General features: G+C 33.1%; 1 protein-coding gene across 1 annotated transcript in view; it reads right to left on the bottom strand.

Moving 5' to 3' along the window:
• Positions 1-26,846, bottom strand: part of LOC113510606 (E3 ubiquitin-protein ligase RBBP6) — a 38,172-nt gene extending 11,326 nt beyond the window's left edge. Inside the window, 16 exon segments of the mRNA XM_052903300.1 lie at positions 10,674-10,742; positions 12,037-12,237; positions 13,609-13,716; positions 15,261-15,563; positions 15,845-15,961; positions 17,065-17,131; positions 17,313-17,406; positions 18,254-18,315; positions 19,362-19,430; positions 20,049-20,155; positions 20,756-20,846; positions 21,186-21,352; positions 21,673-21,800; positions 21,876-21,987; positions 22,153-22,387; positions 26,337-26,846. Coding sequence (XP_052759260.1) covers positions 10,674-10,742; positions 12,037-12,237; positions 13,609-13,716; positions 15,261-15,563; positions 15,845-15,961; positions 17,065-17,131; positions 17,313-17,406; positions 18,254-18,315; positions 19,362-19,430; positions 20,049-20,155; positions 20,756-20,846; positions 21,186-21,352; positions 21,673-21,800; positions 21,876-21,987; positions 22,153-22,387; positions 26,337-26,502 — 2,096 coding nt within the window. The 5' untranslated portion in view covers positions 26,503-26,846.
• Between the last annotated feature and the right edge of the window lie 623 nt (positions 26,847-27,469).

The following is a 27,469-nucleotide window of genomic DNA, read 5'->3' as shown; positions in this document are numbered from 1 at the left end:
ATAATGTCCATGTAGTACCAGCATAGAATAAGTTACCCCTTCCTTTCCCGCGTATGTCGTAAGAGACGACTAAAGGAGGGTGGGGAATGGGCATCAGCATCCATTTTAAACATATCTAAAGCCTAACTGCGAGTGCCAATCCGCCTGCCAAGCATGACAACTACTGGCAAAAACCCTCATAGGGGGTGCTTATATTCAGCAGTGAATAATTATATGCTGAAATGATGATTATAATTATTGCATATTTGCGGTTTACCTTTTATCCTGTCACATTAAATTCAAATATGTTCGGTAAAACATGAGTAAGCCCAGAGGGATGTTTTTTATAGCGCTGAATCCCATCTAACATTATTTATAGTTCAAATTATAAAAAAAAAAAAAAACATCTTATCACATCTCACCACAGGTAATTACTTTTTGTAATTGTTTTTTATAACGGTAGAAGAAGACGGTGAATCTAGATCGATCGGCTAGATAGATGCCATCCTCTTAATTTTGTATGAAAGCGCCAAAAACACCTCGCATCACAATATTGAGTCCGTAATAGTTGTTTGTAATACACGGATGTATATTTAAACTATTTTGTACTTAGTATTCAGGATCTACTACAATGATATAAAGACTGCCAAAAATTGTATTTGCACACTTTTGCTGTCCCTTAACTCTACATATAAAAACATCAACAATCCCATCTTCCGCTAGAATGCTGAGATATTGATATTGTAACAATTCCTGTTATCAAATGAAATTTACAATAAGAAACCAGATGTCATATAAGTAATCTAGAACCGTTGCTTTAGATATCTTCTATTGAAGACGACGTTACCTTTCAGGTGAGTGACGGCTTGCAGCTGTTTCTTGTATTGCCTATGAAATAGTATGCTTAATTCTATTTCATATTTATTTATTTAATTATAGTCTAATTTACAAAATACAATGTATCATTAATAAATTATTATACAATTTAAGTTACTGATTTAGTTATTGTTATTATTTATGGCTACCAGTAGCTCTAACGGACAGAGCATTAATAATTTAAGTGACAAATTCCATTCTACGTAATAATATTTTTTTTAAATACACTACTGTTGTATTACATCCAGTAATTTATAACAATCAATAATGGATAATAATACAAGTCTTAACATTAGAAATAAAAGGAAAATGTTAAAATCATATTATTTATTTTAAATATTATAATAATATCATATGCATATCACAGTTTTGATCACCAAATTTCTTTACAGTACTGTATTTAAACACGTTTGGCATATAAGTATTCAATAAATCTATTATCGTAAACATATAATAAATTATACAAAGTAATATATAATTTATATAATGAAATGACTCCGACAAACAGTGAGTTATAATATGGAATACAATTCTTATTAATCTGTCAGAGACATTTTTAAATAAGTTGACAAGCATTCACTTCATAATTACTGTTAATCGCCAATATTTCTTAATACGAACAAAAAATAAGAGACACGAAAAAAATCCTAATTACGTATTTATTTCAAATACAATGAAACAAACAATTTCGATTTTAAAATAAATTCTTAATTTTTTTATTATTATATCAGCCGTTTACTACCCACTGCTAAACATTATACTCCACCATAAGGGGATTCTCAATATAATCGAGTAAATATTATATTTTTATAAAACATAGAGTTGATGTGTTAAGTTAGAAAAAATTCTGCGTCTTATGTCAGTTAGTAGATATTGGTAATTAAATTGTCGATAAGCAAAATGTAAAAAAAAATCTAATTATTTCGGTAACAAATTTACTTCTTTATTGTATAATAAACTTTTTAATGACCATTCTGAAACATTTTTTAAACTTAACTGTAATTTGATAGTGGAATCGATTCCAAAGTGCCATTTCTGTAATATATTAAATTGAGTGTTAATGGACCGACATAAACTGAATTTATAATATTTATCAATTTAAATCTATTAGAAATTTAGTTCATACTGGTCCTTAAAGATTTCGCTGTGATATATTAAATTGATTTTTTTTATTTTAGAGATAGGTTTAAAGAAATATAATTTTAGAATTGACGCCATTATCAATCTTACAATTAAGCTTACAATATATAATCTCTATAGGTATATGCTACAACATTACAAGATAGGTTAGAGTATGAGGAGGGAATAATCTTCAAGTTTACGCTAAAAATATCTTGTACGATAATACTAAAATATTATTTATAAATAACGATGTAAAACGTGAACTAAAAATTTAGGGAATTTGCAAAATATAAATAGGCCATTCAACTGTATAATCTGGATTTATTCAATAGATGGAATAGTATAGTTGTCTATGTTAATGATAAACCATGATGGGGTAGCAGTGAGGGATAATAAATGAGGAGAATATCAAGTTAATTGCCTCATCGTGGTAAATTCACTAAGGATTAACGACAATAGTTTCCTGGGCAGACCATATGTAGGTCGATTTAATTTCCCCATTACCAACAATCATTTACACCTCAAATCCCCTTCCTAACTATAATTAGCCAATGAACATTGTGACTGGCACTCATTATCATATCAGACATTATCTGTCCACTGCTGAACAGGCCTCCCCATGAAGGAACCGTCTTGAGCTACCTGCATGCATTCACTGATTCCCTGCAATGCATTTTAGGTCGTCACTCCATCTAGTGGGGTGTCGTCCTACACTGCCACTCATGCCGTCCTACACTCAAGCTGTGGAATGAACTCCCTACTGAGGTTTTCCCAAGAGACTGCAGTATGGGGTTTTTCAAAAAGAATATATTAAGGTTTCTTCAGGATCGGCAACCCGCATTAACACCTTTAGTTGCAGGCGTAAATGTTTACGAATGTAATATTAGACCAGCTGTATGCTTGTTTGCCACCTTCGTGGTATAAAAAAAGTCAACCCACGTGAGGCAAATAACCGTCTCCAGAAACAATTAGATGCAACCAATCATTGACTAGATCTATATCCAACAGTGAAAGAATAATTGCTGAAATAATGATCATAAATCATTGACTGTAAAAATGGAGAATTAAGGCAAATGTTACTAAATCTCAACATAACATTTGCACTAAAAAAAGATAAAGGCCTTGAGGTCAAACTTGGCGTTGAGAGGCTTCCAGAAAAAAGTTGTGTTGGATTTCACTTGGATCAGAGTCTTACTTGGAGGTAACACAGAAATAAGAAAAGGAACGAAATCAACTTCCGGTTCGGTCTTGCTTCGGCTCCTGGGCAAGCAATCAACACTGTCTTAGACAAATAAAATGGAAGTTTAATCCTCCATACTAAAACCAATATGGTCCATATTGGTAATATATGGAATTCAAAAGTTTTCAACCATCAACAAGTCGAATATTAAAGGCATTCAGGGAGTTAAAAATATCAATTTAAGGGTCGTTGCTGGAGCTACCTGGTTTTTACACAACTTTGCGCTTATACCTCCAAATACCTACATTTTTTGATAAAATAGAACGCAATAAGAACTATAATAACTGTTTAGCTTGTCAAGCTAATCCTATCGCAACAATGCTGTTGTAACCATACAAGATTAGAAAACTTAAAAGGGCAGATGTTTTCCCCTCATAATAAAAATTTAAAAAAAGTTGTGATTAGGATAATAGGCCTTATTTTAAAAATGCCATGTGACATTTGATTATAGTTCTTAGAATGATTGCGAAAATTAATAGAAAAAAATTTTAGGCTTGCCGTAGATGAATATTGGTTGTTTGTTATTTACTATGATGAAGTTGTAATAGATACATTACAAACTAGTGAAAATCTCAAATTTTAACTTTTTGGCACCGATACTTTTTAGGGTAATTCGACCCTGCTGAATACAATTCTGCCCGGTGCCTGATTCAAAATGAAACGTCACCTATATTTTATGAGTTGATAATTTGGGGCTGAGGAGTTATATACCATATGAGTGTATACGTGGGAATAAATGGAATAGTTCGTAATCGTAAAGGTTGAATTCAGGCAGTCAAGCCAGGGATGAAATTCAACCTTCAAACCTAATCTTCTGCTGATATTAATTATAACGCTTTGTAAAGTTAGACATTTATTTATAATCTAAACATTTATTATTGTGTTTGTATTTAAGACATTTTATTTGTTTGATCTTAACATTATTTGTGGTAAAAAATGTAGTATCAGAACACAATAACGACTGGTTTTTTGCAAAACTAATTTTAATTATCGCTTAAAATATGTAAAAAAATTGTCTATAACTTTTACATTCCTATTTAAATTTCGGGAAATCCGCCTTAATTTTTCATAATTTCGGCCCTTAATTATCCTGCATTCACTAATTCTATGTTCACTAATTCCACACAGCAAGGACCGTTTTTCGAAAAACTAAGAGAAAATATAAATCTAATATATAAAATTCTCGTGTCGCGGTGTTTGTTACCAAATTCCTCCGAAACGGCTTTACCGATTTTTATGAAATTTATTGTGCATATTGAGTAGGTCTGATAATCGGCCAACGTCTATTTTTTATACCCCTCATTGATAAGGGTGACCCACACCAAAATTTTCACCCTTTTACGATCAACCCCTGTTTTTTATCGCGATTTTTATATTCCGCAATAAGGTTGCAAGGTGGCAATCGAATATAATAATTGTAGTACAAGAAATTTTCATGTATAGTCTATAATTACAATTTGTTTTTATCTTTTTCTTAATTTAAATTAATCTTCAACCCTCGCAGGTCGATAACTGATCAACTACTAATTGATTAGTTAGATCACGGAGTAGGGATAAGAACGAAGCCGGCCTCCTTTCTACATTTTATATATACAATTTACGTCTATTTTTTTTGTGTCTCGATCGACAGTAACTGTTATACGTCATCATAACATTTTAAATTTTCAGTACAACTCTCATCTTAATTTTATTCTCATAGTGAATTTATTATTTTTAAGTTGCTATTAAGTGGCCATTGGTACTTTGGACAAGGTATGCACGCATACAATTAAGTTAAAAAATGAGCCAGTCCAATGAGGGATGTGTTGCTCATCAGGAAAGAACAACTAACGGAAATTGAAATACCACCTGAACCATTGCTCGGCTTACTTATTAGTACGGATCCAGATTCTATCCTGTTCCTTAAGTCAATTCGCACATTCAATTCATGTTTCCAAATGTCATTTTTCGGAGCAACCGAAATAATTCAAAATATTGCTGCAAACGGTAAAAAATTTAATTCCACGTGTAAAATCAAAGACCAAGTCTATCACAAAGGCTCATTACTGCCAAAGACAATTTTCACTTAACTTTATGGGTGGCGAGGGTTCCGAACGCGTACTTGCCAATCACGTGGATGCACGTTACAACTACAATAACCTCAATTCACCTTTGCCAGTTGCATCATCGATGAGCTGGACGCTATGTTAAATGAGTACAATGAATTGTTGAAATTATTAAAATCACAAGTACCCAATCTACAAAGTGACAACCACGCTATTGTCATCAAACCTAATAGAACACTTGCTGGAGAGCATATAGAGATTCAACGCACCAGTTGTTGACGACGTTGTTAGAATCATGGTTTTTGACCGTACAGCTAGGCAACAAATCGAATAAATAATAATTTTCAGTTCATTGCTGATACCTATCGTTCATATGACGATCTCCAATATGCGCTAATTTTATAAAAAGAAGTTAACAGGGGGAAAAATATGCACACCGAGTCAACTAGCTACTTTAATTGTGTATAACGCTTCTTCATTCCTCTTTCAATTATAACTACATCCCCACACACTTATAGTGTTAGCTATTTTTGATTGAACTAAAAATATATTTTCTACAAATAATGTATAAGGTAAAACAATGTTTGCCAGGTCAGCTAGTCTTTATATAAAAAAAAAAGAATTTTCATGCATTTCGAGTAAGTATATGTTATAACTTATTAGTCCTGTTAATATAATCTATATGTAAATGTTATAGAGAGGGTTTTTGATCGTTTTCTATTATCTTCAATAATTTTTGTAGGAAATAAAAAAAAAAACCGCAGTTAGGTACTAGTAGGTAGGTAGGTAGGTTTTAGAGGTAAAAGTGGGGGAAAGAAGGAGCAGAGGAAAAGACAGCGGGCAGAACCGTATTTAGAAGGGTCGAATTATCTTAAAAAATATCGGTGCCAAAAAGTTTAACAAAATGTCACAAGATCTCTAATTTTACAGATCTTTCCATTTTATCTATTAGTATAATAGTTTTACTGTTAATACTGCTATAATCGTAAACATATTAAAAATATAGTCATATACATTACAACAACCCAAAAAGCATACATAGCTTTATATTTACTATAAGTACAGGTACCCTCTTATTAAAAAAATATCAAGATTCCTTTAGCTAATGACATATGTGTTTGGTCTATTTCTTTAAATAAAAGTTTAAACGAAAATGATTAGTTTTGCATTTTTATGAATAATACATATTAACAAAGAACATTCTATACAACCAAAATTTTACATTACTTTCAATAAAATACGATTGTATTTATAGAAATGCTTGTTATATATATATATATATATATATATATATATATATATATTACACATGCTAACTATATTGCACAATAGATTGAAATTAAACAATGACGCAATTTTTTTTTTATTGATTTCACCGAATTGTAAAGTGCAATCAGACTGTGGATATACGTAAAAAAAAAATACGTTGATCAAATAAAGTGTAAATAAAATACTCATATCAGGTGGGACGTCAGCTTGTTTGCTATTCTAAATTGCATAAAAAAAAGTCCAAATAAAAGATATGACTGAAAGATGATATGCATATATAAAAACTGAACCAGAGTATAACGATCGTCACTGGAAATTTAAAATATACTATACTGAATCCAAATAAATAGAATATAGACAAACAAATAATGTCTGCGCGCCGTTAATAAAAAACAAATATATATAATACAGACATCTGTTGTTAAGCATTGTCGTCATTAAATTTCAATCTATTTTAACCAAAAAATATTTCTGCTGATATGTACAATTATTTTATAAACTTTGAAAATAATATGCAAATATTTTGTATTCTATTTGATCAATGTAGAGAACAATATTTTATTTTAATATTAGATTAAATGTAAGAACATGACAAAATAATCAAATACTAATATTCAGTCTTGATATAATTCACTAATTAGTATTATACAGGGTGGAAGGAACAAGTTGGCTAAAACGAAAACAGCTGATTCAGATGAATGGTCTGAATCAGATGGCAGATTATTTTTCTACCCGAATTGCACCACAACCATATAATTAACAATTCTTAGTTTTGACACCGTGCTATGTATTTTTATAATCCAAACGACGTGTATTGCCTACAACGCGCGTTCAATGCCGTTTCTTCATAGATAAATTTCGACCGCTTGTGGCCTTGACCTTACACAGCTGATTCCGCGCGTCGCATTTGGATTTTAATACATACATTAAATTGCTGTTTTTTGATTTTTCATAATATTTTTCTATAAAATATTATTATTTCTTTATATTGTAACATAATATCATAAATTACATGATTTTAAATAAAAAAAAACCAAGAAAAAAATTAGAAATTATTCGAAAAGAATTTCCATTAGTGTTCAATTCATAACAATGGTCTGAATTCACAGTTTTAGTTTTTGCCAACCTCCCCTTAGATTCTGTATAATTAAAATTGACAGTCTTGTTTATTATTATAATATCTATGCAAAGTTGCACTTCAGGAGGCCAATTCTAATTTCTTTAGAGATAATCTGGAAATAGAGTTATTCGAATCGTTTCTCTATTATAAAATCTCGATATTCGAAGCCATTTTCTCGAATTACGTATTCTCAGCACAAATCAAAATTTAAATCGAAACAATCTCGATTGAAGATTAAAATGTTGCCATTTTTTAAATATAATGATCCTACTACGCGTTGCAACGTGAATTGCGTTGACGTTTGTCGTGGTTTGAATCAACATTATTCATCTCGAATATTCACAATCACTCGAATCAACTCGATCGGTTTGCCCTCGAGATATGTCGAAATCAGCATACCCAGAATATCGTAACTTGACTTTCGCTCGAGAAATGTTCGCATTCGAATATTTTCTCCATTTCGTGATCCACTCGATTCCACAAGAATTAGCCTCCAGAATCAAATTGACTATAGTCAAATTATAAACAAAAATTACTGAATTTACGACAATTACGAATAATATAATATTTAATAATACAATAAATAAATTATACCGTATTATTTATATATTAAATTTACTATCATTCTTAAGAATTCTTAAGATAATAAAAGGCAATAATAAAAACAGATTTACCCTTAATCAGGCCCCATGTGCACTGGCATTAAAACATATTTTTAAATATGGTGTGTTCTCAATTTTTACCTGTACAATGTATACCTAAGATTTGTTTCTTAAAAAATATTAAAATTAGGACAAAAAAGTTCACTCTGCCTGTTAAGGAGCTTTCTGTCGTTTTATAATTTGTTTCCATTATCCCTATTTTTAATTAGGAACTGCATAGTTTGAATTTTGATCTCTTTACTGATAACCGGCAATGAATATTGTTTATTATAATGATTTGTAATATAAAAGTCAATCTGTCATTGTATATGTCACTGAACGTATATCGTTGCAATGATTGTTATTTTTGTTAAAAAAAAACGTAGAATGTTATTTTTGTTCAAAAAACGCAGAATGTTATTTTTGTTTTTTTATAAAAAACTTAATAATTTACAATTATATTTTTATTTCAAAATCATCTCTTGTATAATGGAAACAGTGTCTATATCATACTACCGCCAGACGGTTATAGGGCATATAATGACCACTTTCTTTGAATAATGATTTTTCCCAAAATGAATTGTTTAGTAAAAAATGTTTAGCTATATACGAAAGATACAAATATTGGTAATCAAATAAAGGTTTTATGAATTAAAACAAAGACAAAGATCACTATTAAACTCCAATTACCTAGGTGGTCGATAAATCGTACTATGCCTGATTAAGGGTTAAAGTATAAAATACTAAATACATTTAAGATCTTTATAAATAAATTCGATAGAATTCTGGTAATGTAAAATGTCATTATTTAATTTCTAATAATTAATGAGACTATAGATGATAGAGGTAAGGAGAACTGTTTCATATAGACGAAAAGTAGCAAAAGTATCCATCTAAAATTTGTAAATAACAGTTCCAAATCCCTCTAAAATGGCGCTAGAGTACCAAGAAAGTATGAAATGTAAGTTATTTAAGCCATTATTGATGAAGTGGAATGCAGAGTTAAAGAATTTAATATTTTTGACGACTAGAATTGAAAAATTCAACATTTTTAAGGTGAAATTTATGCATTATGAAATAGCAATAGAATGACGTTGATGAGAAAACGGTTAAATAAAAAATATATCTCCTTATCTACGACGTATAATAGTGGCATAGTCATTTAATTTGAACGGGTAATGTAAATATATTGCTTGTAATATGGCAAGTGAGTTTAATTATACAAACATAAAAAAGCGTAAATAAAACTAGACAAAAAGTGTCCGATCTTGCTCACACCTCTGTGTTTTGGTTATAATGGTGTCTCATTATAAATATTACTGTCATTGTATGTCATATCTATACTGGAGGTACTATGCTAAACTATGAGTCGACATTTTTTATATTATTGATGACTAGAGTAGTTAATGAAACTTTTTAGAGCTTCTATTAAAATTTACCTACCTGCTACTGTAGCGCCATCCTAATTTAACACCATTTGATGGACACTCTCATGTAAAATGTCAGGGAATAATATCCTTACCTCTAACTTAAATAAATAAGACATTGTTGTTCCATCTTTCTTTCCTAGTTGGTAAAAACAAAGTTAATCAAGTTCTACTAACTAATGTAAAACATTTTATTTAACAATAAAATTAAAGACTGATATAATCTTAAATTTCTAGTTTGCACTTGGGTACAATAATGTAAAAACTTTGACTAGTTTACTCGCTTTTATAATACATCACTTATAATCCTTTTTTTTTATTTGATCCTGAATGATACAAAGCAACTTTCAGGGCATATTCCTTCCTAATCACATTTGTTATATTATTCATAATTTAAATGTCGCTTCTACTTAAATTTTACCGTATATTTATCATATACTTATAACTAAAAATTCTGAATTTAAACAATATTATCACAATCTGTCACAGCCAAGTACGATTATTCAATAAATTAAACACATAAAAACAAAAGTTGATTTTATTAAATCATTAAATGTAGATATTTTTGAAAGTCACATATTTCATTTATATCAACTACTAATTAGCAGCTCAGCTTTGAAGAAATCGGAGATGACTGGTGGCCTCTGATGTACTTTATGTCGTTTATACTTACCATACCCGAAAATTTTAATGCTGATTTAACACCGCAGCCAATAATATTTAAAAAAAAAATAAGTAGGTACATAACGTAATATTTAGAAGCTTATATTTAGAACATTATTAAAAATAGTCAACCGGTAAAAATAACGATGTCCGCAATTGAATTAAAAAGCACTATAATGGCAAACACAGGTTCAATCCGCTCGGCAATAACTTATATGAATCGTTAGGCACAATCTCTTAGGTGACAAAAAAGGGCGCGTGTAGACACTATTTAGACTTTTACATTCGTACCTGGATCCAAAAGATGACTCAATGCTACGACGAGGCGGCGACAACAGTTCGTCATATACTCCAGGGTATCTGAGGACAAAAAATAGTATTATTATAATATGTTTTGCAACAAGCATAGAGCATACAGCCCAGTAATTTAACGAAACTAGTAAATATCCTACAACTAACTTAACGTAACTTTCAAAAGGGAATGGTGATATTTCAGGATTGTGTGGAACCAGGGTTTATATAATGTTCTGTTTTTAACATATGTCATTTAATAATACAAAATAAATGTAAAAAGTAACCAAAAACAAATATGTGCAAAAATATTTTTACAATATTTTTTTTAAATACGAGGTTTGTCCGGAAAGTACGTATAAAAGTTTTTTAAAAATTTTATTTTACAATTATTCAGGTAAATCAATTTTATCCCCTTCAAAGTACTCCCCCTGTGACATAATGCACTTGTGCCAACGCCGTTTCCACTGTGAGAAGGCTCCTTGAAAGTCCTCTGGTTGTAGGTTTCTCAGCTGCCCCGTCGTAACTTTTTTTTTATCTCATTTATGTACCCTAAAAGCCGCCCCCGAAGTACCAATTTGGTTTTTGGGAACAAGAAGAAGTCACCCGGGGCCAAATCCGGCGAATAGGGGGGGTGTTCGGTCACCGTAATGGAATTTTTACTCAAAAACTCACGGACAACAAGAGAGGTGTGGGCAGGGGCATTGTCGTGGTGAAGAATAACGCCCCTTCGCGCCAATTCTGGACGAACTCGTGCCACACGAGCTTTGAGGCGTCTGAGCACATCGACGTAGAATTTTCCATCAACTGTCTGGCCTGGAGGGACGAATTCTTGATGGACAATCCCCCGAACATCGAACTCTTTCTCGGCCCTCTCTGAATCTTTTTAGCCACTTGTGGACGGTTGGTTCCTTCACAGCATCATCCCCATAAACTGTTCTGAGATCGGCAAAAATTTCACGGCCATTCTTGCCGAGTTTCGAGAGAAACTTGATTACGACGCGCTGCTCTTCAACGGAAGCGGGCTCCATGCCGACGGGGTTTCGTTAAGAGGTAACTTCACAGATGGCGTGACAAGCCAGTTCGCACCTCACGGCGGTCAGACCAGAACTGAATCATAGTTAGGGACATAAGGAAGGGGTCCTGCGCTTACCTGGCCTCCCCACTCCTCTTTCTCGCATTCCAGAACACTTTTATACGAACTTTCCGGACAGACCTCGTACTTTACAATCCTAAAACGCTTTCTTTTCCAACTTTAGAATTTCTTTTTCTACATACATACAGCACATGAAGTGCGTCGATTCTCAATAACAAATTTTCAATACTTACGTGCGACACTAATCGGTCAATAAGAATAACTTACCGATGCGGAGACATGGGACGCGGCACCGGCGAACGCATCACCGGCCTACGGGGAGATCGTAACGGTGAACGTGGCGGCGAACGTGGCGGTGACCGCGGCGGCGATCGCGGCGGCGAACGCAACGGAGAGCGTGGGCCTGGCGATCGTAGCGGCGAGCGGTAACGCAACGGAGATCTGTGTCGGCGACGGGGCGATGGCGACCTATCAAAACATAAACTTCTTGATACATCTGTCTTATCTATTTATATGTTAACAAATCTGTATTACATTCACTACCGCGATTATTATTATCTTCTTCATTTATTCCAATAATTTGGGGTCAGTGTAATATGTTTATATCCTTACTACTTTAGGTTTTGGCTTTTGGTTTTGACCGACTGACCGCCTGCCTGACAACAACTGTCCTTGGGAAAGCATTTGTTAATGGTGTCTGCTACCTAGGGTATAAAGGAAAGAATCGAGATAAAGGAAGAAAGGATTGAAGGATATGGGAGAAAAGCGTGAAAGAAATTATAGTTGCCGACGCAATACTTATTATAAACTGCAGTGGCTCGGGAGGTGACTCACTACCGCGATTCGAATTGAAATGTAACATAGTGAAATAACTAAGATCAACAATAGCGGCATTAGAGGCATTAGTCACAGCAATGCATGAGCCATAGCTCTAGCATTGCAAATGCTCATGAGTTGTGGTGGATACTTGGATTCAGGCAGATCATTTTAATTACTACTTATGTAGTAAAAAATAGAGTATAACTCTATTTTTTACTGTTATTGTTTTCAATTCCAATCATCATCATAACTTTGACATTCCATGCAATGTCCCCCTACGACACATTTGAGGTTGTTGTTGAATCTAATGAGAAATAGCCCTACACTTCGGTTGAAAGTACACGAGATCACCCACTCGAGCACGGGCCGTCATATTTAGTCCAAATGAAGACAAATAAAAAGTATGTCTAATATATTGGACAGGAGAAGAGAGAAGAGATTGCTAGTAATAACAAAAAGTAACTATCTCATTGCATTCAATATAACTTGTCGGGTTTAACTCCACGCGCTCACCCATAGAAGCCGTCGTTCATCATTAGTTCCTGTAGTAATTAGTCATAATCGGCCATCTGACCAAACTTTACAGTCACCTATCATCAATAACTGTGCCCCGCGAGCCCTGAATAGGCCAGGCTGAGTCACGTTTCCAATTGCATCCTATTCAATTCCACACAAATCTCGTTCGCATAACTGCTGAACGGGAAGGAACGAGCACAGTTCCCTCTGTCCCATTCGTGTTTCAACCGTGAAGCAGTTGTGTTTGCATGGCTGTGTTTCAGTTTGAAGGGTGGGATATGGCGTGAATTTACAGGGTACAGAGGAATAACACCTGAGTTCTCAGGAATGGCAACGCATGAGGGATATCATGGGCGAAACAGTATACTCTGTTATGTCCATGGTACTGCTCATGTCTATAGGCGACGATAACCACTTTCCATCAGGTGGGCCGTCAGCTTGTTTGCCATTCTAACTTGTATAAAAAAAAAAACAGTAAAAATAATGAATAAATGGGTAAATTACCTCGTAAGTGATAAAGTCCGTTCCCGCGTACGGCGACGTCGCGGCGAGCGGGGTGAACGCGGCGACCACGGCGAGCGAGGCCGGCGACCGTGAGATGCCGACCGGGACCTGTACACAAATGTCACAGTGAATGATTATTCTCATTGCGAATTTTTGGGATATAATATCCTAATCAGTCTTATTCATAACAATTATAATGTTCTAGAAAGATATTTTTACTGTTCAAGTGCTACATCACTTTCTTTCATATAAAGAATTCTACAAAAAAAGACAAAACTTGGATAGCTAAAATACCTATTTTATTAGATATTTGACGTTTTATAAATAAGGGTGGATAAGCTTTTCAACTAACTATCTTTACTTTTTTTTCTATTCAAATGAAGGTAAATAACTTGTGTTACATCATTGTTGTAAACATGACAATTTAAACAGAAAATATTATCATAAAAAATAGAAAGTTTTCTATAAATTTTATACACAATATGTATTAAATTTGTAAGTAGAAATGTAAAATTGATAACAGTGAATGAGTAATTATTTATTTACACCAACTATTAGGTATGGAAAACGTTTTTCAGTAAGTAAGAGTAACTTAATAGGGGTGTTGGTATATTTAACCAGAGGGAGACTTTGTACAAAAGTCGATTGCTTGGGTACCTCTGTCCCATTCGTGTTTCAACCGTGAAGCAGTTGTGTTTGCATAACTGTGTTTCGGTTTGAAGGATAACTTAATAGGAATAACACCTGAGTCCTCAGTGGCAACGCATGGTATATTTATTTTATGTCCATGGTACTGCTCATGTCTATAGGCGACGGTTCACTTTCCATCAGTGAATTATTTTGTATTTCAAAGTGAATTATATGTATATAAAATGTATATATACGTATTATATATCATCATATATAAATGGTTAAACTGATTAACTTGAATCAATTTATCATCATCACATCAGGCGTTAATAGTCATTAGTATTGCAGAACATAGATCTCCCCCTTTAAGGGGGTTTTGCCAGTATTTGCTAGGCTTAGCAGCCGAGTGGGCAACCACAATCAGGTTTTGGTGATGTTCTAAGAGGGATGCTACTGTCCATCTCTCGATTTTTAAGCTCCTTAGCCACCTCTTACGACACCCATGAGAAAGGAATTGATTCAAATTTAAATCAATTAATTTGTAATAATTACAAAATATCCAATTCTGGTAAACATATTAATAAATTTGATTAAAATACCATTATTAGGCCTAAATACTATTCTCTAACAACAATTAATGATCACAACTAACATATGCCTACTTTACTTTGGCATGCAATTACTGAAGCAGAAAAAAATAAAAATTAAATGTTAATATTATAAAAAAATTGGGTTTAATAATATTAAAATTTTATAATTTTAACAAATACAATATTATTTGATTATAGCAATCAATAAGCAAAATAATAACGGAGACTAATTTGAACGACACAAAAACAGCACAGAAAATCCATAATACAGAATATACACAAATCGCAAGAAAAGCTGAAAATATGCACCCAAAACCAAATGCTAAAATACATCAGTTACGGGACTATGGAGAGATTGAGAGACTATTGATTATGCACATAAATAAATAATAGAGCAGCATGCGATGAAAAATTTAATGGATTCCAACGAACCTAGAATACCGGAGGCGGCTGGAGGCACGACTACGAGGACGCGGGCGGGGCGAGCGTGGCGGCGAGCGGGGAGAGCGTGACGAGCGTGGCGGCGAGCGCGGCGAGCGCTGCGCACGCGGCGAGCGCACCGAGCGCGGCGAGCGCACCGAGCGCGGCGAGCGCATCGAGCGCACCGAGCGCGGCGAGCGGGAGCGTGGGCTGCGCGACCCCGATTGCGCTCTCCGCCGCTCTTCGCGGCGTTTTGCTCGCATTTCCTTCTCACGGATCATTCGGTTGAACGCCTCGAGCGGATCCTCATCGTGCCTATGACAATTACACGCGATCATTCATTGCCCTTTGATAGACACGAGACAGGTGACCATTGGTAAGAAGACCGAAACAAATAAGTACGAGTGATCAACCTAACCTATCACTACGTACAAATATCGATCAATAGCGAAAAAATCAAAATCCGAAAAATTCTTATACTTAATATTTTCCAAAGACGTTCCCATAGAAACGAAGATAAAGTGATCGCGTGAACGTAACAAAGGAAACAGCCTATTTAAAATAATTAACATTATGAATAAAACTATATTACTTACCCATTAGAAGGTGAGTCTTTTATTCCGGGTGGTGGTGGCTGATACGGCTCTAGTGGACGATAGGGATCATCATATGGGCCCGGTGTACGCCTAGGTCCATGTCTACTATAAGGAGGGCTGGAAAGAATACAACATGTTATTAATGTACGTATTATTTATTTTGTGTAGATGTAAATTATTAGTTGTTACTTTCTTTATCGCGTTTGTGACTCACTATTCATCGCAAAGATTGACTAGAGGTAGAGACTGTTACTAGCATTAAGTCCGCCTTTTGTACCGTATTTTGGTCAATAAAGTTATTTAAATAAATAAACGCTTTCCTCGTATAAAAAGGACATAATCTACTTTTTCTCAAACATGCTTGGAAATGTGAGCATTATTTTGACAATCTTCTTAGAGATAAATAAAAATTGCCATACTGGCCAGATATTTGCGGACAGCGGCCGGCAAAAGTTGTAAAAAATCCATATCTGTCGTGTTTTGCGGCCAGATAAATTACTATGTAAACTCATATCTGTCCTGTAATTTAAAAATGGAATGATCTTTTACTTCTAAACATGGCTACCAAGGAGGTAACTAATAAAAGGTTTTATTTAAATTTCGAACTGGCTTGCAAATAGAAAGCTGTTTATTGAAAAAAAAAAACAAAAGACCAATATGGCGCGTGAAAAATTATTATTGTTTGTTATTCGTCATTGAACTTAAAAAGTAAAATTGTGTTTTTGATTTCCGCGCATTGTTTGAGAAAAGTACTATACAACAAGCCTTGTCCACAACTAAGCATTGATGAACTCACTTATGTGTGCCTCGGCTACGCCTCGGCCCACATTTGCACGTTCGTCCATCAATGCCTCAGTTGCTCGCCGCTGCAGTAATGTACTATTACCACGCTTTCCAGGCAGCTCGGTAGAGACTTAGTTCGAGTTTTACTGTTCTTACATTAGTGTGCCGTATGTTTGCTTAATCACATCTTATGAAATTTTAAAGATAAAAAGTATGGCAGACATAATATTACTACTGCGCCACCATACAACTAATTTTTTTATTTAATTACTGTATACATAATTGAACATTGCTGTCGTCGTAATTAAAATTAAGTAGTTATAATTATATAAAAATTACTTATTGTAACGCCGCGACAAATACAAATAAATTATTATATATACCAAAATAGATAAAAAATCCTTGATTTTAAGTAGTTATAATTATATAAAAATTACTTATTGTAACGCCGCGACGGTGGTAACGAAGGCATAAAACCTGGTGGCCCACAAGATTGTATACAACCTGAAGACAGTTGATGGAAAATTCTACGTCAGACGCCTCAAAGCTCGTGTGGCAAAGAATTGGCGCGAGAGGGGCGTTGGATTCTTCACCACGACAATGCCCCTGCCCAATAATTATACCAGATGTATTTTATATACAGAACAATACCGTATAGCAATAAAAAATCCTTGATGTTTAAGACAAATATATAATTAATAAATTACCTGAGAAGACATGGGATCTCGTCGTTCATCAATTGTTGGAGTGCTGGCTCGTTGCTCCTCAATTCTTGATATCTATAAAATTATAGAAGCATATTAATATAAAAGCAAAAATAAACACAAATTACCAACATAATATATTGGAATTTAGAGAAAGATAAAACGGGAAAAGAGAAAACTGCAACCACCCAATTGGGTGAGGACATCCGCCTTACAGAACAGCTCAGACAAATGATGACATAGTTAGGGGTCAGTGGTGAATAAGGTCCTTAAAGCTCTTGAAAAGCAAAGACTCAGAAAATTCATACAAGTTATAATTAGACCATTTCTTAATGCCCATTTTCAATACATATCTCCACACTAAGTCCTTGAAAGATAGGCAAAAGATCAGACTCCAAAGACCTTTATCATTACATATATTACTGGCTGCCCCCATTTTCAACAAATGTTTACAACCAATATGCTCTCATAGTACTAAATTAACATATAAAAAATGCGACCTTTCAGTCGTACAACGAACATGAGTTTTTTATCTTAATATATAAAAATCTAATGTTACGAAATTCTTTTATGTTAATCTTCAAAACCGCTGAACCGATTTTAATTTAATTTCAAAATTTTTATTGTTTGTTTCAACTTGAGAGATAGAGTAGTTTTTATTCCAATAAAGGACTTATAGAAAGTTAAATATAATTTGCAGAGTCAACTAACATTTTATATTAAACAATACTATAGTACGCTCCTTATATTATATATTAATTATATAGTCTATGGAATGTCTATGTTACATTTCAACGATATTTATTTTTACAAGAATTGAGCTACTTCTACTTATGACTAATGAAAAAGATGTTGCTTTTTCATCAACATCTTAGATCCTAGACTATATCCAAATATAAATCTAAATCAATGTTTTACTTACATTCATTGGAATATTTGGTGGCGGTGTATCCAAGCCAGGAGGTTTAAGAGATGGTGGTGGTCCTGTAACAAATAATATATAGATATTAAGCGCTTATACTCCTTCTATTATCTTTACAGTATTTCAACAGCTTAATATTTTCATATATTTTTTATAAGATAAATAATAATAAAACTGACTTTCAACAAATCTATAATTAACAGACAAATTATAATATAGTTTATTAGTTTTTTAATTACAAAAGCATATATGGATACAATATAAATTTAAGCTCAGAATATTTACAACAGAAGGCAACAAGCACAACATATGTAACATAAAAAAAATACACTATCTGAACTGGTTATTTAATTAAAATTACAGTATATGAACGATTTTTACGTTGACGTTAAGTAGGTCTGATAGGAAAATTTGATTTGTATATTCCTCAATAGTATTAACATTTTTTGTTATTAAATTTATACAGTAGTGAAATAAATGCATTAAAATGTTTTATTCTTGTTCCATCGAGTGAAGTCAGTCAAGTAGTCTTGTATTTAAAAAAGCCAACCTTTATTCTTTTTTGCGAAAGGACCATCTCTGTTGTAAATATATTCCAAGTTAAACGATATGATATGCGGGTTACTATTTCGAACGAACTCAAAAAATAGTAATAACAACACACAATTAAAATTATAAAAAATGTTGGGATATGTAAAGCGGAACAAAATAGCGGTCTACAACTACAACAAGCTAGCTTTTAGAATCCCCCAGGCGAGTGGGCCCGCGGGCAAGTGGTACCGTATCGCAGAGGGTGCGCGTGCGCCGGCGGCACCGTCACCGTGATGTTGTCGTCGGCCGACCCGTCCGACTCCTCGGCCCGCCCGCCTCCGCCGCCCGGTGCGCCCACATCTACCGAACAATTGTCGTTAACAACGCTCATTCCCCCCTTTTAGCCCTCGATTGGTCAACGATACCAATTTAATTATAGCTGTATATGAAGTTAGCGTGGAAAGCGGTTTGATTACGTCCAATTTACATTACATGCACCGAGAGCCCCATCGCCGATATTTTAGTGACGAGCGAATGTAGTCGCAAGCGTAATGCTATTCTTTTTTAATTTACTCACCACCGGCTGGCAAAGCGGCCTGTGCGGGTCCATTCGGGGGTTGTTGCACGGGAACTGCTGGAAGCGGCTCTGTAATAAATCATTACCATCTTACAAATCCTAGTATTAATTTGTTAAGTAGGTTTGATAATTTTATAAAGTTTATGTAATCCTTTATAATATCATATCAGATTGTTTATGTTATTGTTTGATTAATTACTTTTCAAATAACAAAACAGACAAAGGTGAATAAAAGCGAGATAAAATTCTAAAATTCCCCCATTCCATATATTACCTGTATACAAAATTTCATAATCATTGATGAAACCATTAAAGCGCTAAAAGGTCATAAACAAAAATATAAACTCACTTTCAAGTTTATAAGATTAGTTAAGATTATATTTCATTAATATTTTGTGAAAGTGAGTTTATTCATTTGTTACCGTTTTAATGTATAACCAATAACCAATCACTATTAAATTTGGTATACAGGCACTGTATGAGATAGAGAAGACATTAGCTACTTTTTATCCCAGTCAGTGAACATAGCGTAGTCACGCAGACGAAGTCACGGATGAAAACTAGTATGAAAATATAACTTAAATGTGATGTTTGCTTAAAGTGACCATATTAACCTATTTCACAATTACTAAATGCAAATATCATCTAATTATATTAAAAAAAAAAAAGCACATAAAAAATACATACCCATCATTGGTGGAGGAGCTTGCATCGGTGCCACAGCAGGTCGATGCGGTGCACGTCGGCTGTAGCCGGTCTGATTACGAAATGACGACACTGAATTCCTCAAGAACCTAGGGTAATAGTTTCAATAATTATTACAAGTAATAATACATATCGTGTTGCATATAGTCCATCCACATTTATAATTCTACACACACCACACATTCTCTTCATCTTTACGCAACACATGCCCAAACCAAATCTTCAACTTCTCTATTACCGATCCTACTTTCAGAATTTTCATATACTCATTCTTAATCTTATCCATTCTCGTCAAATAACTTATCCTCTAGCTCAACAGTAATAATAACAGTAATTATTATTGAAATAAATAATATTATAAATAATAATAATCGAAATCCCTGCCGATTGCTTTAATTTTACCAAAATTACACTGGTATGTAAAGGAGTACTGGATACTTTTACTTCGTGTTTTTTTATTACTCCTAAAGAATTGTACACTTTTATACCACTTATATTCCCGAAATCAATTGCAAAATTTTAATCCTATATAACAACTATTCTGAAGAAAGATAGTCATAGTTTTGTAATTTTTGGATAATGACAGTATTGGATTAAAGGCGAGAATCTGTTGTAAATACACCTTACAATATGCATTCATTCTTACTACTAGTACCAACATCTTGATATCAACGACTTCATTTACTTACCTATTTGGGATTAGTGTTGTGGGTGCAATTTCCTTTTCACGACAATCTGGACACTCATGGTCTTCAGATTCTAGCAAGGCTCCTCTAATACCTATGAAATCATAAAGCAAATATCGCATCTTGTTATGACATATAAGTACTAGATGAATTTTCATGAAAATAATAAAATATTCAAAGGAGTCGAAATTCCTAATCTTAATTATTAATACAGAAACATTAAAACTTTAAATTTTATTCTTCTAACAAGGAATCAAAGATTTAAGAAAAGAAAGATTCATTACTATCGCATATTTAAACCAAATTCTAGGAATTAAATCAAACACACAAATCAAATAACTATAATTGGAATTACAATATAGATAACATTTCATTTTCTTCATTAAAAGTTCGTTAAAATATACTAGGCTAGCTTGATTAACAAATAACGTACATTCATCACAGAAGGAATTTCCGCAGCAAGGTATCATCACAGCATCAGTAAGAAGATCACGGCATAGACTGCAGATCAATTCATCAGGAATATTGGGTTCCGGCGCAGCTGGAGCATTGGTAGGTGTATCTGCACCGCCAGCGTTCTCTGAAGCCAGGTAGGCCTCGCTACAATCAATAAATTATACACTTAACACAGTGATATAAATGAATATATGATATTAATTATAACATTTTTTTACAGTTATTATATATGTATTTTAAATGTTACATATACAACATCAAGTAACTTAAAGCATTTTTACTTAAAGTACATAGTTAAGCCCATTTTTTGTATTGTTAGTTGAACTGACGGAATTACTATCTCATACAAAAACATTCTATTGATTTACATTTGCTATTTGAAAGCGTAATGATCTTAGAAAGATAAAATATATACAGACGAATCAATGAATGCAAATACACAAATAGAATTAGAAAAAACTTACTGATCTACAGCAGGCACTGCAAATGTTCCACTAGGAGTCATCATTGCGCCTGGTGCTTTTGGTCCCTCTACAGGTACCATAAAACTTCTAGGAATTCCTGTACTACGCCTTATATCAACTGAATCACCCTAAAAAAAAAAAAAAAAAATTATGCCTACTTAAACTTCGTTAATAATTTAAATGGATAAAAAACCTCTAAATACCGAATTAGCAGCTGGGCAATCTTTAATCCAATGTCCACGTTTCTGACACTTATAACAAGTGTAGTTTGCTGGCACTGTACCTCTCTGATTTTGTCCTCTAATTTTCTGATAACTGCAAAGATATAATTATTAATTACAATACATAAACCAAATAAAAGTAGCAACAATTCATATTTCAGAATTAATAATTCAGAATGTACTAGCTTTTTACAAATTATTTCATTGTTCCAACTTCTAAAGGAGAATTATAAATATTTAAATAATAAGCAAATCTTACTTGCTAGGATCGTAGTCAAATGTTGATTGCGAAATCATAGCATTTATTTTATCCTGTTCGCTACCTTCCATGCGTGACAGATCGGCAAGTCCTTTATTAAGTGCCACATCTTTATGTAATGCTGATGAATTACTATTAGTTCCTTCCCACTGTTTTTTTGGCTGCTGAGAAAGTGGTACTCTAGCAACGAGTAAAGATGTGTTCTTCGGAATCAAAGTATTATCATCCACATAAACTAAAAAAATATAAATATAATTAAATAGAAATTTACTTACAATCACTGATATTCAAATTTATAATGAGTGAGTATATTGACTGTCATATTGAATGACGTAGTAAAATATGTGACATAGTTGGGTACTTTCAAAAAGTCATGCTCACTTATACTTGTCAGTTGAAATTTTATTTCGAATTGAGTAGTAGAAATATAAAAAATATTATTAAAGATGCTTAAAACTTTTTTTTTCCATTTTAGTGTTAACAAATGAGTTGTGAAAGTAAGTACCAAATCATTGTCTACTTTGAATTAAGAAAATTCAATGATTCGAGATCATTATTAGGGGAAAATACTTGTCAGTACATACACACCATTGGAGTAAAGTGAGTAAAATAAAAAACATTTTGCATATATATTTTGTTAAACCAAAATGTAAACCTAGTGGTAAAAGATTACTTAAGCCAAATTCACAAGATAATGCCGGTACAATGGTACAAACTCAGTCAGCCTGTTAAAATATTATCTTAAAAGAAACTATGTGTACTACATTAACAAAACATACTATCTGTACATGCAGTTCCATTCCAGTCACAATCAATCATGACTGGTGGTTCTACTTACCAGATTGAGATAGAACAGACAACAAACCATGGCCAGCTTTATATTGTGAATCTACCCTCATAACCCTCTAAAACATCGAAGATGTTAAACAAAATTTTTTATTTGCTTTTGTAATTACTTAGAATGACTTTGTAAAACTTTAGTAGCTCTGGTATTCAGATTCAATTCAAGCTACTATCTTACAGATTGTTGTGCTATAATTCTCCAGCTAAATCATTTGTATGTTTTATAAGGTGTTGTTAAAGAAATATTTTTTATTCAAGTAAATTTTAAATACTTTTGAAGTTATTTTAGTGTTCTGTACCAAAAAGTTACAAAAGAGCTGTTATGATGCAACTTTGTCCATCATTTGTCTGTCCATCTGTCAAAGCTCTCTAAACTCAACAATTAGTAATTTGAAATTTGGAGTAATTCTATATATTGGTGGCTTATTGCAATGGAAATAATAGAATTTTTTTTTTATTTTTGTTTGCTATTTTTATTGTTTTGTTATTTCTATTTTCCAAAAGAGCTACTTAAAATTGACCTACCAGGCCAAGTGGGGTATCATATAAAATAGCTTAATTTGTACATTTTGCAGCAGATTTTTATGATGCAGTTTTTTGTTTATGAAATATTATATATAATTGAACATATTGTATGTCATTTAGATTCAAAGGTGAGAACTCCACTATCAAAATAAATATTCACCATATAGCTGGTATGCAACTAATATATACTGGAGGGGCTTAGCAACTATATATAATCATCATCATCATATCGCCATAGTCGTAGAATACTGACAGATCTTTATATGTAATCTTTGTCAGATCCGTCAGTATTCTATGACTATGACGATATCAGCCATTATCTATTTACTGTTAAACATAGGCCTCTCTCCATAGACTGCTACAAAGAACGGTCCTAAGTCACCTGACTCACTGCGATACATTTGAGGTTTTTTTTAATTTTTTTTTTTTATAATTAAATAGTACCCCACCTGTGCTAACGGTATATGCTAGTGGGGCACCAGTGAGAAATAATAGATGAGTAAAATGAGTAGAATTACTGGTATCTCAACAGAATATACTGATAGTACAATTAAGTTTTCTTTTTTTTTTAAATAAATGAATAAGGAATGGTTACCCTGCCTGAACACCAATAAACAAACTCACTCACATACTTATATTATTAAAAATTCATAAAAGAAATTCTATTTGATACTCCACCAGTGTAAAACTACATTTTTTAAAAATACAATTAGAACAGAATGATAACTTATTCATTGATGATTATGAATACATTATTTAAGAGAAAACCTACAAAATGGATATGGATATATATAACCACACCATAAAACAAAAAATGAAATTGTCTTCATTCTGAGCTCCAATCCAAATTCTGTGAGTAACATAGAGGTATTAAACAAAATAAACTTTCCATCTGATCACAGATTAGTCAGATGTGCCCTAAAAACTAAAAAGCCGAAAATAAGCAGAAGAACTTTCAACACTACCAAATCTCCACTAAGGAAAGAAACATCTATATAGGAAATCTGAAAATGAATATAGCAATATCACATGATTTACTGATTAATTTGGAAGATACAGGCCTTAAGCAATAAACTGGAAGAAATAATAATAGAAAGTCTAAGATCTGATAAGAAAAGAAATGCTTGCCAACATAAAATCCTTAGTGGTGAGACACTAAGTCTAATCTCTAGAAGCCCTAACTGATGACAGAGAAGCACAAAACCAAAAAAACTAGAAAAGCAATAAAGGAGTTATTTAAGGAATCTAATAGAGCAATCAGGAAAGACTATGATAATTACAGAAGAACAGTTATTAATAGAAACATGATAAAGTTCTGAAGTTCAAAGAAAGCTTTCAAAGAACTCACAACACATAAAAAGTGGATACAATCTCTAAATAATCATAAAGGCAAGGCTCAGCAGGAAAAAAGTGTTGGAAGTTTAGAAATGTTGGAAGGCAAAGAAAGAGATTGGCTGATGTATAATAAAGACAGTAGGAAAAAACTGAACAAATATTGCAACAAATAAGAAGAAAAAGATGGAGGAAACTTTTACTCTTGGGGACCACTAAAGTGGAGAAAAAGTTATAATAATAATACAACAGAACTGAATGATGTCTATCCTACAGAATCAGAGTAGGAAACCCACCCTATTGCAAAAAGGTGTAAGACAGGGTGATGTCATATCCCTGAAACTCTTCACAGGATAGAGGATGTTTTCAAACTCTTGGAGTGGAAAAGATATGGTATGAACATCAATGGCGAAGGTGAGTGCTGTACTCATCTTCAATTTGCCGATGACATGGTAATTATGGCAGAATCCCTGGAGGATTTGAATACTATGCTCAATGACCTGGTATTTCTCAACAGGTAGGTCTCGAGGAGAAAGAATTGTTAGTAATGGGGATGTAAGAACCCATTGCTATCAATACCCTATCAAATGGACCTCCACATAGTTTTACCTGGAAACCATCATGACCAATTTATCCTTAAATTCCTCACGATGGGCTAACTGACTTGCCTTTTCATTCTCATCCATCACCTCTCATTAGTAGTGAGAGGTATACCATTAGCACAGATAGGGTTACCATTCCATTAAAAACAGATAGGTTTTAATATAAACATGGACAAGACTAAAATCATGTCTAATATCCAAGTCACACATATATTGATTATGACTGAAAACACTTTGCTCGAAGTTGTTGATGTATATGTATACCTGAGACAAGTTGTCTAAATGGGTAAATCTAACTTTGACAGAGAAGTCAACTGACGAATCCAACTAGGCTGGGCAGCAATCAAAAAACTACATCATATCTTTTCATTCAAAATACCTGACATTTAAAAATGAACCACTTATAAACCCGAAACATAGTCCTACACAATTACCCATATGCAAAAGCTTAAATTACTCAGCAGACTATGGAGAGGGCTATGCTTGAAGTCTCTTTGTGTGATAGAACTTAAAACGAAGATATTTGCAAAAGAACCAAACTAACTGATGTAGCCCGAAGGATAAGCAAGCTGAAGTGACAATGAGCTGGTTACATAGCTTGAAGAACCGATAACCGATGGGGAAGAAAGGTTCTTGAGTGCCAACCCCGTATGGGTAAATGCAAACGAGTGATGACCTGAAATGGATTGTAGGGAGTTAATGGATGCAGGTTGCTCAGAACCGTTCTTTATGGCAGTCTATGGGGTAGGCTTATGTCCAATAGTGGATGAATAATGGCTGAAATGATGATGAAAGAACAAAAAACCAGCAATAAAAAACTGCATGTCCAATGTGAAAAATAACACTGTTAGTTCATTCTAACCCAACGACTATACTGCTTACCTTCTTTTGTTTGAGCATTTGTAATTTGCAAATCAAAATCCGAAGTCTTTCCAATTCGCTTTTGTTGCGAGATCGCCGCTTTCAAATCGCCTACAGATATATGAAGTCCATCAAAAGTGACAGTATCGTATTCCAGAGCACTCTTGAATTTATAGTGCACAGACATTTCGGCGAATCGATAGATGGGAACTTATTTTTATGTAACATGACAATGTACATGCATTTGTCGATATCAATTCACTTATCATTTAGCTTGAAAGAATTAGCACTTATAATAAAACACACGTTTCGATACGTTTTAAAAACGTATTTCTTGTCGACACTAACACCAATTTACACATAACAGTCACATATAATTACTACGTTAAGACTTTTTATACCAATTATAATTAAAAAATATAGTTAGTACACGAGAGAATTTCTAATAGATGAATTTTACACATTAAGTAAAAGCTTCTATTACAAGAACGCCATTTTTAGCGACAGGTATCTATGATACTATACCAGCGCCATATCACTCATAATTATTTAAAATTTTCGTTTTGGCACACATCGTTAGATGGCGTTAATTATAAAATTTATTTTAACTTCTCTTAAAATATGTTTAATTATTATTACATAGTCTTCAAAATTAGTATAATTATTTACTCTTAATAAAAGTATGTAAAATTAAAAGAAATTCTATTTAATTGGGCCTAAACCACGAAATTCTGTGTTCTTAGACACTGTTTACCGGCTGTTTGCAGTAAACAAATATCAAACACGTTTCGTTACTTCCGTTTAACAAACTAAACGTTATATTATCTAGAAAGTAGAAAGTTTATTAGTCTATAAAATATTTTCTGTTTTAAAGGACTGTCATATAAGTAATATTGGTTTTACATGTGTTACATAAACCATATGTAATTAAGTGAATCAACAGGCAAAATTCTTATGCGGTTTAAAACTTTTTGCATAAAATGGATTATTTATGAGTATATTTATAGTGTCGCCAATAAAAAAAAATAATCACAATACCATAAAATAACACAATTTAAATGGAATTACTATTATATTTTACATACTTTTATTAATAGTATGTAAAATATATATACATGAAATATGTAATATACATATACATGACAGATAAAGAT

Source organism: Galleria mellonella, unplaced genomic scaffold (genome assembly GCF_026898425.1).
Source record: "Galleria mellonella isolate WM207_F2 unplaced genomic scaffold, CSIRO_AGI_GalMel_v1 utg139, whole genome shotgun sequence".
Lineage (NCBI taxonomy): Eukaryota > Metazoa > Arthropoda > Insecta > Lepidoptera > Pyralidae > Galleria > Galleria mellonella.
Note: the sequence above shows the minus strand (reverse complement) of the source record. Positions and strands in the feature narration are given on the sequence as shown.